Source organism: Antechinus flavipes, chromosome 5 (genome assembly GCF_016432865.1).
Source record: "Antechinus flavipes isolate AdamAnt ecotype Samford, QLD, Australia chromosome 5, AdamAnt_v2, whole genome shotgun sequence".
Classification (NCBI taxonomy): domain Eukaryota; kingdom Metazoa; phylum Chordata; class Mammalia; order Dasyuromorphia; family Dasyuridae; genus Antechinus; species Antechinus flavipes.
In genome coordinates this window covers 290,619,221-290,633,486 of record NC_067402.1, presented here as the reverse complement: position 1 = coordinate 290,633,486, position 14,266 = coordinate 290,619,221, and the positions used below count along the sequence as shown (strand labels likewise).

General features: G+C 41.3%; 1 protein-coding gene across 2 annotated transcripts in view; it reads right to left on the bottom strand.

The window, feature by feature from the left end:
• EFCAB6 (EF-hand calcium binding domain 6) overlaps window positions 1-11,665 on the bottom strand; it is a 198,007-nt gene extending 186,342 nt beyond the window's left edge. For both annotated transcript variants that reach the window (XM_051962249.1, XM_051962251.1), the window contains exon 1: window positions 11,603-11,665. In XM_051962249.1, coding sequence (XP_051818209.1) covers window positions 11,603-11,628 — 26 coding nt within the window. In that variant the 5' untranslated portion in view covers window positions 11,629-11,665. The remainder of the gene's footprint in view (window positions 1-11,602) is intronic.
• Between the last annotated feature and the right edge of the window lie 2,601 nt (window positions 11,666-14,266).

Here is a 14,266-nt window from a genome sequence, read left to right as displayed (position 1 = left end):
GTTGCTCCAACAGTTGACTGGTCCTCCATCTATCCTTCCCAATTTCTTCCATCCTCCCATCATCGTTTGAAGTCTCCTTCTGACTTCTCTGATCCACTTCCTTCTTTGTTTTACTCTTAAAGCATTTTTTCCATTCCCCCCAAGGAACACTTCATTTCCCTTCACTTCCCTGATAAACCATGAAAAATTGTTAAATTTGCCAGAAAATAAAATACTTTAAGCCCAAAAACTCAGTCTCCAAAAGCCCTGAATCTAATATTCAAGTTTCAACTCTGGTTTAAAAAGGAAGAAAGGAAGAGAACATATCTAGGAGAAAGTCTCTGGCATACAAAAGGGTAGCTAATATACCTGCAAATGGGGCACTTAAGTACTCCATGAATATTCATGTGAACAATCTATACAGTCCACATTGAGATCCTGACTTTCCGCAACAGGCTCTCAACACTGCTGACGTTCCCATTTTGTACACAGAAGGCATTCAGTATGGGCCTATGATTTTGTTAACTGCCTGCCGAGTTCCAAGATGACCCAAATGGTGATGTACTATACATGGCCATAACTTTTAGTTAAGCATTCTTGTACATTCTGTTCTGCAGAAAATTAAATGAGTAAAAAACTGACCCATCTCAGAAGCCAGAGAAGTTTTGTTTCAATGGTATTCAGTCCCATATGCCTGGAACAGCCGCCCACCTTCCATGCGCCAAGCCTCCTCTCTCCCTTCATCCATAATCCTCCTCCAATCCTACCTCCCAAACCTCCACTTAGCAATTACCTTTTCCCATGAGATACACTTAAAAGAAACTGTGAGAGAAAACCGAAGATCAAACTCAAAATACCAAACAAACCTTTAAAAAGGGAATGTACATTCGCTTGGCTTTTTTTTAAAATGTTGATTATACATAAAGTCAGGAGGACCTGTGTGTCATGCTGCCTTAGGATGAAACATGTAGGAGTATTAAGTTGTGTTTTCTGTTCGATGCTTGTGATAGCACAGACACTCAGTAAATCTTAACTAATGACTCAAAGATATATCGTTCGCTCATGAATATAAGCGTACCTCGCCAAATGCAATTAATTGGTTCCACAAAATCACAATGTCGGGTGAGACAATGGAATGGGGGCAGGGAGACTTTTTTCCATATCAACAATGTTATTAATGGAATGGTCAGCAAATGGATGAGCAAGTGCTAAGTTGTATCCCAGCCAAGATTTCAATCTGCATTGTGGGCAGCCACGCATCTGCCACATGGAGCGAGAGCAGGATTTCACAGTGTGATGGTGGAACTGAGCTACTCTGATAATTCCACAGATCTGTGAAGGCATCAGTGTGAGTCCTCTGCCTAGACATACCCTGAAATTTATTTGTATTAAGTCTTCTCCTTGTCCTCCCACACCACTTCCTCGAGAGCCCTGGCCAACAGGACTCCCAATCGACTGTGTGGACCGTCCCTCAGTTATCCTGCCCTCTTGCCACATGGAAGGCCTACCTTCCAGCCTGGCCATCCATCTTTCTAGTGACATCCTTTACCCTCCTAGCCAGTAATGTGTTGCAGCCCAGTAGCACCTCTACATCCCCATTGTCCTGTGAATGGTCCTCATCTTTCATTCTTTGTAAGCCATGGCATTCCGTGCTTACTAATCAAACAACAGCCTCCAAAGAATATTGTACAGGAGCTAGAAGTGGGTCCAGTCATTCTAAACATGCAATATGAAATTAATAATAGTATCATTTATATAGCATTTACTATATTCTAAGCACTAGGATAGATACTTTATAAATATCATCTCATTTGATCCTGATAATTATTACCCTGGGAGGAAGGGCTTTTTTTATCCTCATTTACACACAGATGTCTTGCCCAAATCAGTGCTCAGATTTAAACTCAGGTCCTCTTGACTCCAGGCCCAGCCTTCTTGCTCACTGTGCCAAATAGCTGTCTCTAGTGTGCAAACTGAGTAACCCAAATGTCCATACCCTTTGACTGGCCTAGATCCCAGGAGATCATCAAGTCCCTAGCAACCTTCTTTGGGCTAGCAAAGAACCGGCAACAAAGGCGAAGCCCATTGCCTGGGACCCACAGAGAGAACAGAGCAGCACTGTGCTCTGAGAATCAGCCATATGATGAACACAAAGAAGCCTGCAAAGATCTCTATGAACAGAAGCAAAGTGGAGTCGGCAGAACCAAGAAATCTGCATTAGATATAAGGGCTAAGACTGCAAAAATGGAAAGAGCAATCACTACAAAATGATGAAATCATAAAGAATGGTCTCAAGAAAGAGAAGACATCTCCCTCACACATATACACACCTTATAGAGAATGGAACCCTTATATGGGAACCTGACAAGGAACAGCCAATTCTTTTCAACATATTGATCAGTTTTAGTGATTTTTTTCCTCTTTTTTTTTGCTTCTTTTTTCTTTTAAAATGGTGAGGAAATGGAAGGATATATACTTTAGGCAACATGAAAACAAACAAAAAAAAGTACTTTTTAAAAAAAATTTTTAAGAAGGGGCAGCTAGATGGCACAATGGATAGAGCATCTATCCTGGTGTCAGGAGGACCTGAGTTCAAATCCAGCCTCAGACACTTACCACTTTCTAGTTGTGTGACCCATTTAACCCCAACTGTCTCACCAGGGGGGAAAAAAGCTTAGTTTTAAAATGTCTTTAAAATAAAAAAGAATTGGCTCTAATAATCTGCTCTGAAGAAAACTTTGAGGCCTTAAAAGCATTCTGCAAGTTTCCAAAGGCCAATCAGCCTTCTCTCCTTCTGTTCTGGTCCCACTCACTGTCCGCCCAAGGACTTGTTTAGGATAGGTCCTAATGGACCAGATTATGAACCCATCCATCCACCTGAACCAAAGCCATCAGTTTGGATTATAATGTAGAGACTAGCACACATCATGACATTATTTCAAAATGGTATAGTTTGAGGGTACATGTTGGTCTCTGGAGTTTTGTGAAGATTGTGGGGAGTTCAGACCACAGTACTAGACCCTGTGGGATGGCAACCAAGAAATATTTCAAGTTAAAAAAAGAAAGGGCAGCTAGGCAGTGCAGTGGATAGAGCACCACCCCTGGAGTCAGGAAGCCTCAAGTTTAAATTCAGCCTAGCTGTGTGATCCTAAGTAAGCCACTTAACCCCAATTGCCTCACCAAAAAAAGGGAAACATAGCATCTACATGGGATGTGAGAAGTTAACCTCAAGACGCCTTCCTATCTTTCCAGCCTCCTCCCTTTTCCCTCCCCCCCTTTTCACTCCCCTCCATACATTTTGTCCCAGCCTTTGGGCTCTTTTCCTGAATCCAGGCCTTGGTGGTTCCTGTTCCCCACTCCAAGAGAGCTACTTCTCCTCTCATCTCTACTTCCTGCCTCCTCACCCCTTCTATTTGCCCTGTATAGATCTTCAATGCAGTTACTGGCATGTCATCTGCCCTATAAGACTGTAACTTCTTTGAAAGCAGGAGTTGGGTTTTTCCCTTTCTTTGGCTCTTCAGCACTCAGCCCAGGGCCTGGCACATAATAAGCACTCGTTAATGCTTGTTGACTGACAATTGTCCAATAGTTAGCCCTTTTCCAGAATGGAGCCATCTAGCCTGGCAGTCAGTGAGTTTCCCAACACCCCAAGGCTGCAAGAGAAAACCAGGAACCCATAGGATGGTTGAAGAAGGGAATCCAACCACCTCTAAGTATGATATAAAATGAACAAGAATCAATCAGTTGATCTTGAATAAGTATCCCTGGGGACACAGACAAAAAAAGCAAGCCCTTGACCCAGGAGGCTGAGCCCCAGGTCCCTCAGAAGGAATCCCTGACTCCAGCACCAGCCGCTGGACAGCGCCCTCCTGCCTGGCCTAGCTCCACTAGAGCTGTTTTCCATAGGACAAAGGGGGAAACCTTCTGTCTCCTGAGACAAGGAATCTCTTCTAGCTGGTGTTGGGATCGCCAAGGACAGCGCCCATCCAGAGTTTTTCCATCTTTAAACTTGTTTAGAGGTAAAAATGTCGCTGCGGCTGCTGCCACCTACTGTCTGTCCCCTTCCATGGACTCAACTGTGCAGCTCAGCGTGGTGGATGCTGGACACCAGCCAGCTGGGCCCAGGGCCCGGGCTCTACAAGGTCAAGGGTGGAGCCACCTTTAGGACCTTCCTTCACACCTCTGTCACCTGTACCCCGTGCAGACTCGTGTCCCACTATGCCTAGACTGGGAGCCCCATTGGGCAGCCGTCCTTCCCAGCCCCCTGCTCCAAGAAATCTTTTCCAGCTGCAAGTTATCTTTTATTCCACATCATTGCTACTCTCTGTCAAGTTCCAAGCCACTTTCTTCCCCTACTCCCTGATTTTAAGCACAGATTTCTGGTGACTATGTAAGAAGTTCTCCTGGTTCGGCTTTTTACTCTGTACCAGTTCATACAACTAGATTCATGGGTTTCTCTAAACATGTTCCTTTTGTCATTTCTTAAAGCATAAAAGTATTCCACTGCAATCATATATATGAATGACTAGAACTCTGACCAACAGGTCAGATGAGGCAGGACCCTTCCCGACAGAGGATGGACTCAGGAGCCAGACCAACATGACTGACATGGAAATCGGGGCTGCTTGACTATGCATATTTGTCACAAAGGTTTTGTTTTTCTTCCTTTTTTCAGTGGCAGGGTAAGAGAAAGAAAAATAAATTGTTCATTTAAAAGGTAAAATAATTGCAAAAAATGTCACCTCTATCCCATGGTCTATCCTTCTACTTCATGTTTGGCATGCTTCATGATTCTTCAGTCTTCTCCACTCCCAGGTCTTTATTACCCCACATCACCATCAACCAACACAGTCACACCTTAGACCGACTGTCCCATGCAATGGTAGCACCTCCAGGATTCTGAATTTTGAAAACCATAACTTTTTTATCCTGCCTCTTCCACTAATCACGATAAAATAAGAAGAATGAAAATAAATTAACCCTAGGGAGAGATAATTAGATGACCACTTTACTCCTAGACTTGTGAGGGAAAAAACATTTTAAAAAAATAATTGAAAAAAGAGCTAAGAAGTGACATTAGAGCTTTTAATGAAAAACTCAAAAGGGAGATTTATGGTTTAGAATAGAAACCAGAAAATCTTAACAAAGCAGTCAATATCCTGAATCAAAGAATTGTACTGAGGGCACTCTAAATGCCATAAAAGAACAAGTTTTTCACTTTATCAAAAGATACAAAATTAGAGGAATTTGGGAGCTTTCTACAAGCAAAGAAAATTAAGCTGAAAAACAGAACATGAAGAAAGAGCAAAAAAAACTTTGCCTTTCCTATAAAACGTGATGAAATAAAAATAGAGTTCAGGAAGTCATTTTTAATTACCCCAAAGTATTGGAACCAGAGGGTTAGGTGCAAATTTTCAAGATCCATAGGATGCCATCAGAGAGTAACCCTATTGAACTGATGCCAACACTCAGTAGTCAGGCTCAGTCAAAGAGAAAACATTAAAAGTGACCAGGAAATGGCAGCTCATATGCCAAGGAATTTCATCCATTATCACCCAGAACTAATCATTAATAATGAGAAATAAAAGAAAAGGCTAGAACATGCTAAACTAAAAAGCAAAGGGAAATAGATTCCCCAGAGGATAATTTGTCCTGCAAACATTAGAAAGAAGGAGGGAGAAGGAAGGAGAGAATAGTCTTCTAACAAAATTAAAAGTTCAAAGCATTCCTTTTGAAAAAAACAGAGTTGAACTGAGTCCTTGGAATGCAAACAGAAGAAAAAAAAACTTGAGAAAGTAAAAAGGTTGGTGATGATTTAGGGCTTAAATACTGAAAGGAGAGACAAGAATGCTGTCCCTTGTGAGTCCCACATTGTCCAAGAATCAATGAGATAAGAAAAAAAAAACTTTATGTATTTCTGAGAAGAAATGCCCTAGCAAATGAAGGAAGATGGAGAACAGAGAGATGAAGGAAGACTAGTATCAAACTCTTCCAAGCATAATAAACTGCAGTTATGCTGGCAAAGGGAAATGCACAGAATAGAATTTGTCAGAGAATAAAAACAAAGAAAAATCAAACTCATCAACGTTAATGAGTTGAATTTGTCCACCAAACAGAAGAAGGTAAAAAATAGAATTAGATTTGGGTATATAAAAGAAATACACATAACAAAGTCATACAAATAAAATGAAGGATTATAGAATTTATTGTGCTTCAGTTGGAGCTATATAAGTAGGAAGGACAGTCATGTCATTTAAGACAATACTAGAAATGGATACAGTCAAGAGATACAAAAAGAGAAACTACATTGTGCTTAAATATAATGTCTCTTATGTAGTACATATGATGTTTTGACCATATAAAATGAAACTATTAAAATTAAATATTTGTGTATGCAATGGCATTTTTGCTTAAAGCTTTTTAAAAAACTGAATTGCAAAATGGCTCAGGTAATAAAATAATAATTATAGGTGATGGCAACATATTTCTTTCAGATTTAGACAAATCTAACAGAAAGCTAAGCAAAAAAAAAAAAAAAAAAAACCTAAGGATCTGAACAAAATTCTAGAAAATTTAATATAATAATCATTTTGCATTGACTGGATGGAAATGTTAAGAAGTATATCAAATCACTTAACCCATTTACAAAAATCAATCATGTGACAGAATACAAAGGACTTATAAATCCAGAAAAGCAGAAATATTATTTATAGCTCTCAAAACAATAAGATTCTAACTAATAAGGCTTAATATACTAAAGTTGCAGAATTTAATGAAGACTAAATAACAATCTTAAATAACAAGTGAATTAAAGAACAAATCACAGAGAAAATAACTGACTGTAAGTAAGTTATTCTTTAAGCATTAATTTCTTCAGTTTAAAAATGGGGACAATTCCACATAGGTGAGCTGTTGTGATGTTCAAATGACATAAGGGACATAAAGTGTAAATTTTAAAGTGTTACAAAACTGTCAAGGCTTTTTTTTCCATTAATGTATTTATACAAAATGTATAAATGCTGTATTTATAAATACACTAATGGAAAAAAGCATTTGTGTATGTGCATATTGTGAGTGTATATTTTCCAGTGGGGTGAGGAAGTGGAATATGTATAATATACACTTAAAGAAACAGCTCTGTGTATGGTCCTCCATCTGAACAATAGGGATTCTCTATCCACATTGTTTGATAACCACATTGTCCTACAAGCTATTCCTCAACATTTGCATTTCATCTCCAATTTCCAATTACCTTCTCATTTTCTGTCCTCCTCTCCTCTCCAATTCCATCTCCAATCTTCTCCAACCCAAGGAGTTCCCAAAATAATGTTAAAGTATTCATATGACCACATTGCTAATTTGCTCAAAAATTAGGCTACAATACAATAAAGGAAGGAAACAAGCATGTATTAAGCACCTACTCTTTGCTAAGTTTTTTACATGCTCTCACGTGTCCTCCAACAACCTTGGGAGGCAGGTGTTTCCATTTTATAGTTGGAGAAACTAAGAGGTGAAGACACTTGCCACAGGTCAAACACCTAATGAGTATTTGGGGCAGAATTTGAATTCAGGTCCTCCTGACTCAGCTGTAAGTGGCTCTGAAAGCCTTCCACCATATGGGTCCAGCCTTTCTTCCCAGAAGTGTTATCTATTACTCCCACTAGAGTGCTCTGGGTCCCAGCCTCCTATCCGTCAATCTCAAGCATTTGTTAGTGAGGCTGGGGACTGGGGGCAGCTTCCAAAACTCCTGAGATCTCTTTGGAATTCTTTGGTCTTTCTCAACATATTGGTGAAAATGACCCCACATAATAATTTCCCAATTTTTGCTCTATAAAAAAAATATGGAAATATCAGAATGAGAACTCTGAGGTGATCTTCAAGTGGCCAGACACTGGTCTCTAAGATAGAGGAAGTCCCTGCTGAATAAAAGAAATCCTTTAGCCCTGAAGAGAGACAGTAACAGCACACACCTGGTTCTGCTTCCTCCCCTACCCTTGCCTTTGAGGAGGAATGTCCAAAATAGGATGAGGGATCGGGGAAGGATGAAGGGCACGAAATTAGTGCCAGGGCTTGATGGGATGGTTGGAATGAGCAGGGAAGAGGACAGTAGAACTGGCATTTGAACCACAGATGGGCACAGCAGCCCCAAGGAACATCATCAATCAATATCTGGAGTATAATGATGTGGGAGTCTTTTCCCTCAGAAATAACTGATAAAAGAAGGTGAAATCTATCTCTCTTTACCCACTCACCCCCCTTCCTCTAGTAGCAGATGTGAATTCCAAAGTTTTCCTGTTCTTTAAAGTTGTTTACATTTTCTGTTTAATTAGTTTGACTGCAGGCTTAGATAAAGTTTTGATTGATCATAACCGCTTATGGTTGGTGTGTTTTATTATTTGTGAACAGGGAGTTGTAAAAAAGATAAAGAGACAATGAGGCACGTCATGCAGGGAGACTGACAGACAGAAAGACAGAAATAAATAGGCACACAGATTCTCTGTCTGAATTGTCTGGGGCAGATGTAGAGAAAAGTTCTTCTGCCCATATGGGGGCTCCTAAACTATATGAAAGAGAATCTCATGGGTCTTTTTTTAAATGAATTTCCAAAAGTGAAGTAAAAGATGAATTGAGGATTACCCCCGAGTTGGAGGCCAACTGATAATTACTGCTTTTTGGGTATAGGCTGAAATTATATTGTAGTGATCCTGGGACCCAAACCCATCATTCTCCTCCACGAATGCACATAACAAAGCTTCTGTATACGTAGGGTTGAGGGCAGTAACCAGACAGTAGGTCATGGCTGGTGAAAGGAGAAAAGAGATTTGACGAGGATTGGACTTCCATATTCTGAAAATCCTTTCTCTTCAATAGTGGTCTAGCAGAGAATCTTTTCATCTTCTATAAACAGTCTCCATGGCCACAATGAAACTTGGCTCAGTAGTGAATATACCTATCTGGTGTATAAGGACCATCAGGGGAATCACTGGTTTAACAATCCTTAGACACAATCCCAGGAATATAAGGCAAACAAGTATTCCTATAATGCAGATGACCCTGAATTATTTCTCTAAGATTCACAAGAGCATTTTGGTCCCAAGGTCCCAAGGACCTTTGAAGGAGAGAGAAAGCCAAACAGACTGATATAGACAGACCAATTACAGACAGGCAGACAGAAAAATTTAAAGGAGGTCCAAGGCCCACTTGCTGGAGATCTAAGACAGAAATCAAGACAAGGAAGATAGAGACCCAGACTGCCCCTTGACCACTGAAAGGAAAGGGAAGGAAGTTAGAAACACAAGCTTCCACATTCTTATTCCTTCAGTAGCTTACAAAAAAAGTAAATAGGAAAAGTCAGAGAAAAATCTTCAGGTTCATGAGCCCTTTGAGGGGGAAGGGAAAGGAAGGCGGAGGGGAAAAGGGCATAAGGGTGGCAGAAAAGGACAGAAGGATGGGGAGAAAAGGAATAAGATTGGGAGAGAATGGAAAGAGGGGGAAAGAGGCAAAAAGGGCAGGGGAAGAGGGGCAAAATGAAGGGGAAGGAGGGATAAAATGGAAAAGAAGAGTAGAGGAAGAGAGACAGAAGAAGGGGGAAGGAGGGATGAAAAGAAAAAGAGGGGTGAGAAAGAGGAGCAGAAGGAGGGGGAAGGAGGGATGGAATAGAGAAGAGGAAAGAGGGAAGAGAAGCAGAAGGGACAAGGGGATGAGACTGGGGAGAGAAGGAAGAAAGGAAGGAGGCATATTGATCAAGCCAGGCTCCTGAATTCCTGACCACTACTTCTGGTCAGACCAGGTCACAAACCAAATCCCATGTTCCCTTTTAGCTCTGTCCACCCTGGAAACTGCCAGAGGAAGAAAATCAGTTTGTCAGAAAGGCACTGAAGGCCCATTAAGGGACAGATCCAGTCCCTTCTTGGATTCCATAGTGCTGTATAAAGAGGACACTGCTTCTCAATTCCTGACACATTAAGGAACATTTCTGTATGAGCAAGAATAGAATGGGGATCAGGCTCTTTTGTTGTTCTTATCCCCTATTCAAACAACCAGAATGTCAACTATGATCTTGCAAGGGAGATTAGGGCTGGGGATACCTCATACCACTCCTTCCTCTGATGGGTGCATGGTACCCACCATCATGCCTGCCATATTACCAAATATGGGCCAAACTGAGAACTCCCTGTAACATTCCCTCTCCCGTCTTCATAAGTCTGCATAGGCCTATAAAGCTCTCCTTCTTTACCTCCCATGTCCCCATAAATGTCACACCCTAGTCTTGCAGTTCACTCTTTTGCCCTCTCCTCCACCCCTAGGGTCTTCCAACCCCTGCTGCTCTCCTAGCCCATCCTTCATGCTCTGACCTCTCTTTCCTTTCTTCATCATCTTAAAGGAAATCTGAACAATCCAACTTCACTGTCTCACACTCTGGCTCCTCAGTGCTCTATCCTCCCACCACCTCCTACCCAGGGATTACCTCCTGCCCAAAGAATCACAAAATGATAGCTTTAGAAGAACCTCTGTTGCCTTCTCATCCAGGCCATACACGAAAAAAAATCTACAACTCCTATCCAAAATAGAAGTCATCTCCCCTGTCCCCAAAAAACCTATTGTATTTTTCTATTTCTGTTGTTCCTTATTTTCCTATTCTTACACTCACACAACATCCCTTCTACTTGGAATATCATTCCTTGCCACCTTTAACTGTTAAAATCTTGCTCACTCTTGCCTTCTCAGCCTGGAGCATCCCTCCACCATGCTGGTCCCTTCTTCCTGAGCATTCCCTTCAAAATCTCTTTGTTGGGGGCAAGCTCGGGCTAGTCATCCTCCCAAATGTGTATCTGGCTTTTGGACCTCACCCTTGGGGAATATATTCCTTCCCCCATCTCTCCCCCCTACTATTCAGCTCTCTTATTTATGTGTTATCTACTATCTTTAGATTGTAAGTTCCTTGAGGGCAGGAACTGTCTTTCTATTTGTTTCTATTTGTAACTCTGAGGCTTAGCCTATGTCTGGTACAAAATAAGTGCTTAATAAATGCTTGTTGCCTGGCTGCTCACCCTTCAAAGCCCAAAAGCCACCTACTCCAGGAAGCTTCCCTAAGCTGATGAGTTGTAAATTAGCCCTCCCCAGAGACCAAGTGCGATTTTTTTATCCTTCTTTTTGTCTCATATTCTTACCCACACAATAGTTACTGGATGAGAGGCAATGGATGCAGTGGATACAGGGATCAGGAAGACCTTGTCCAAGTCCTGCCTGAGCTATCTTAGCTAAGTGGTCATGACTAAGTCACTCAGCCTCTCTGAGAGTATAAGTGACAGATAGATCACCTGCTGCTGGGACTGAGGGAGCTTCCACACCCAGAGATCTGACACAGATGAAAGGCCCAGAGCCCATCCCCCAAACTACAAACATGTTTGTAGCATGTCTCTGATTATCACAGGCCACCTAACTTGGCTTTAGGCCACAACCAGATCATCATTTGGTCATCTTTCTATGACCCTGTGCACACAGTAGGCTTTTCATGATTGATATGGAGGATGGATGAAGGAATATGATGAAGGAAAGGATGAAGTCATTACTTCTTTAAGGAAGGAGATGTAAGGGCCCAACAAGGTTCAGAAATACTTACCTAGCTTTCCTTTCTCCTCCTTTCATTTTCAAAAAAACTTAATAATTCCAAATTTGAAAATTCTGAAAAACAAAAGGAACAGAATAGATGTATTAATCTGCCATTCCAGGCCCCAGAAAGACAGCATGGCTTAAAGAATAGAAAGCCAGATTGGGGGTCAAGGAGCTAGGTTCAAGTCTCACCTCTGAAACATACTGATGGGTCAATCTCTCAGTATCCCAGGCCACACTCTAAAACTAAGTTAGAAAACAGGTGTCAACCTGCATTGATGGAGGGCACATCCTCACAGGAGAGCTTCCCTAGGCTAATGAAGTCACAGGAACATCCCATTCCATCTCTTTCCCAAAACATCAACACTGCTCCTGACAGTGTATCAGACCAGGTGGCTATCTCTTGTATCTCTCCAGAGTCTCTCCTTTTTCTGGAACCCCAAGACCGCTGCTCCCGTCCCCAAGCCATACTTGTAAAACCCAGTAAGCCTTCCTTTAAAATCCAGTTTCAATGTCTCATCCTTCAGGGAAGCCTTCCCTGATAGCTCCCTTTTGGGTAAATGAATGATCTTATTCCTCTTTGCATTGGATTTTGGGTCTGCTTTTTGCTCTTGTTCCATGTCCACCTGTCAGTTTCTATAGATTTCTGTCTCAGTCTCTGTGTTCTGTCTCACACACACACACACACACACACACACACATTTGTGAAATAAAACACATGTATATGTACATGTAGACACAAACACATACACTTTTATATATGTATGTATTTACTATGTACTTTCTATTACTATGTACCTTCTATTACTTTCCAGGCTTTGTCCTCATACTTGACACACACATAAACATACATACACACACACACATACATTTGTGAAACAAAACACATGTACATGTATATTTATAGACACATACACATGTATCTATATATCTATATATAAATATACAGGATGTTCCAGCTTTTGAAGCTTAAAACTGTGTTGTGATTTTTGGGACACCCCCATACACATTTTAATCCAGACCTTTTGTCTTCCAGACCCTTTGTCTATCAGTGTGGGTCAGCTCACACTCTGCCTGGGGACCTGAGACATTAAGGGATCTGCCCAGGATCTCACAGCCAGGATGGGTCAGAAACACAACTTATAGCAAGATGTGTAGAGAGCCGGAACTCTGGAGAAGTATACTTGAAACAAGGTATTAGTTAACTCAGTGGAATTGATGGGATAATGGTTCTCTAGTTCACATATATCTAGTATGATATAATGATATAATCACTTTAGATTGGCTTATACTCAGTATACTTTAATGATGTAATTATAACAGGGTATATAAACTGGGGACAAAGTCAGACTTGGAAGAAGACTTGTAGAGATTGGTAGACTGGCAGACTGCTGGAGGAGACTGGGTCAGACTAAGACAGACACAGACTGTGTAAGAGGCAATAAAGACTTGGGCCCCTATTCTTGTCCATTCTCGTGGTGTCTATCCTGCTGAGCCCAAGGCCCTTCTGGAGGACCTCCCAAAAGCTAGCCCGGAAATTACACAGATCTTCCTGGCTTCCAGGGTAATTCTGTCTCTGTTCTGCCTCTCAGTTCTACACTCTAGTTATTATACATTTCAATTTTATCAATTCAATAGAATTTACTATATACTTTCTATTGCTTTCCAGGCTTTGTCCTCATACTAGACACACACATACAAAGACACACACATATACATATGTATGTATGTATATACATATACAGGATGTACCAGTTATTGAGGCTTAAAATTGCATGTGATTTTGGGGACATCCCCATACACATATTTTAATCCAGACCTTTTGTCTATCAGTGTGAGTCAGCTCACTTCAGCCTGGGGTCCTGAGACATTAAGGGATCTGTCCAGGATCTCACAGCCAGGATATTTTAATCCAGACCTTTTATCAGTGTGGGTCAGCTCACACTCTGCCTGGATCCTGAGACATTAAGGGATCTGTCCAGGATCTCAAAGCCAGAATATTTTAATCCAGACCCTTTATCAGTGTGGGTCAGCTCACACTCTGCCTGGATCCTGAGACATTAAGGGATCTGTCCAGGATCTCACAGCCAGGATATTTTAATCCAGACCTTTTATCAGTGTGGGTCAGCTCACACTCTGCCTGGATCCTGAGACATTAAGGGATCTGTTCAGGATCTCACAGCCAGAATATTTTAATCCAGATCTTTTGTCTATCAGTGTGAGTCAGCTCACCTCTGCCTGGGGACCTGAGACATTAAGGGATCTGCCCAAGATCTCACAGCCAGGATGGGTCAGAAACACAACTTATACAGAACTCTGGAGAAGTATACTTGAAACAAGGTATTACTTAACTCAGTGGAATTGATGGGATAATGGTTCTCTAGTTCACATATATTTAGTATGATATAATGATATAATCACTTTAGATTGGCTTATACTCAGTATACTTTAATGATGTAATTGTAACAGAGTATATAAACTGGGGACAAAGTCAGAAGGAGGCTGGTTGAAACTGGCAGACTGGCAGACTGCTGGAGGAGACTGGGTCAGACTATGACAGATACAGACTGTGTAAGAGGCAATAAAGACTTGGGCCCCTATTCTTGTCCATTCTCGTGGTGTCTATCCTGCTGAGCCCAAGGCCCTTCCGGAGGACCTCCCGAAAGCTAGCCTG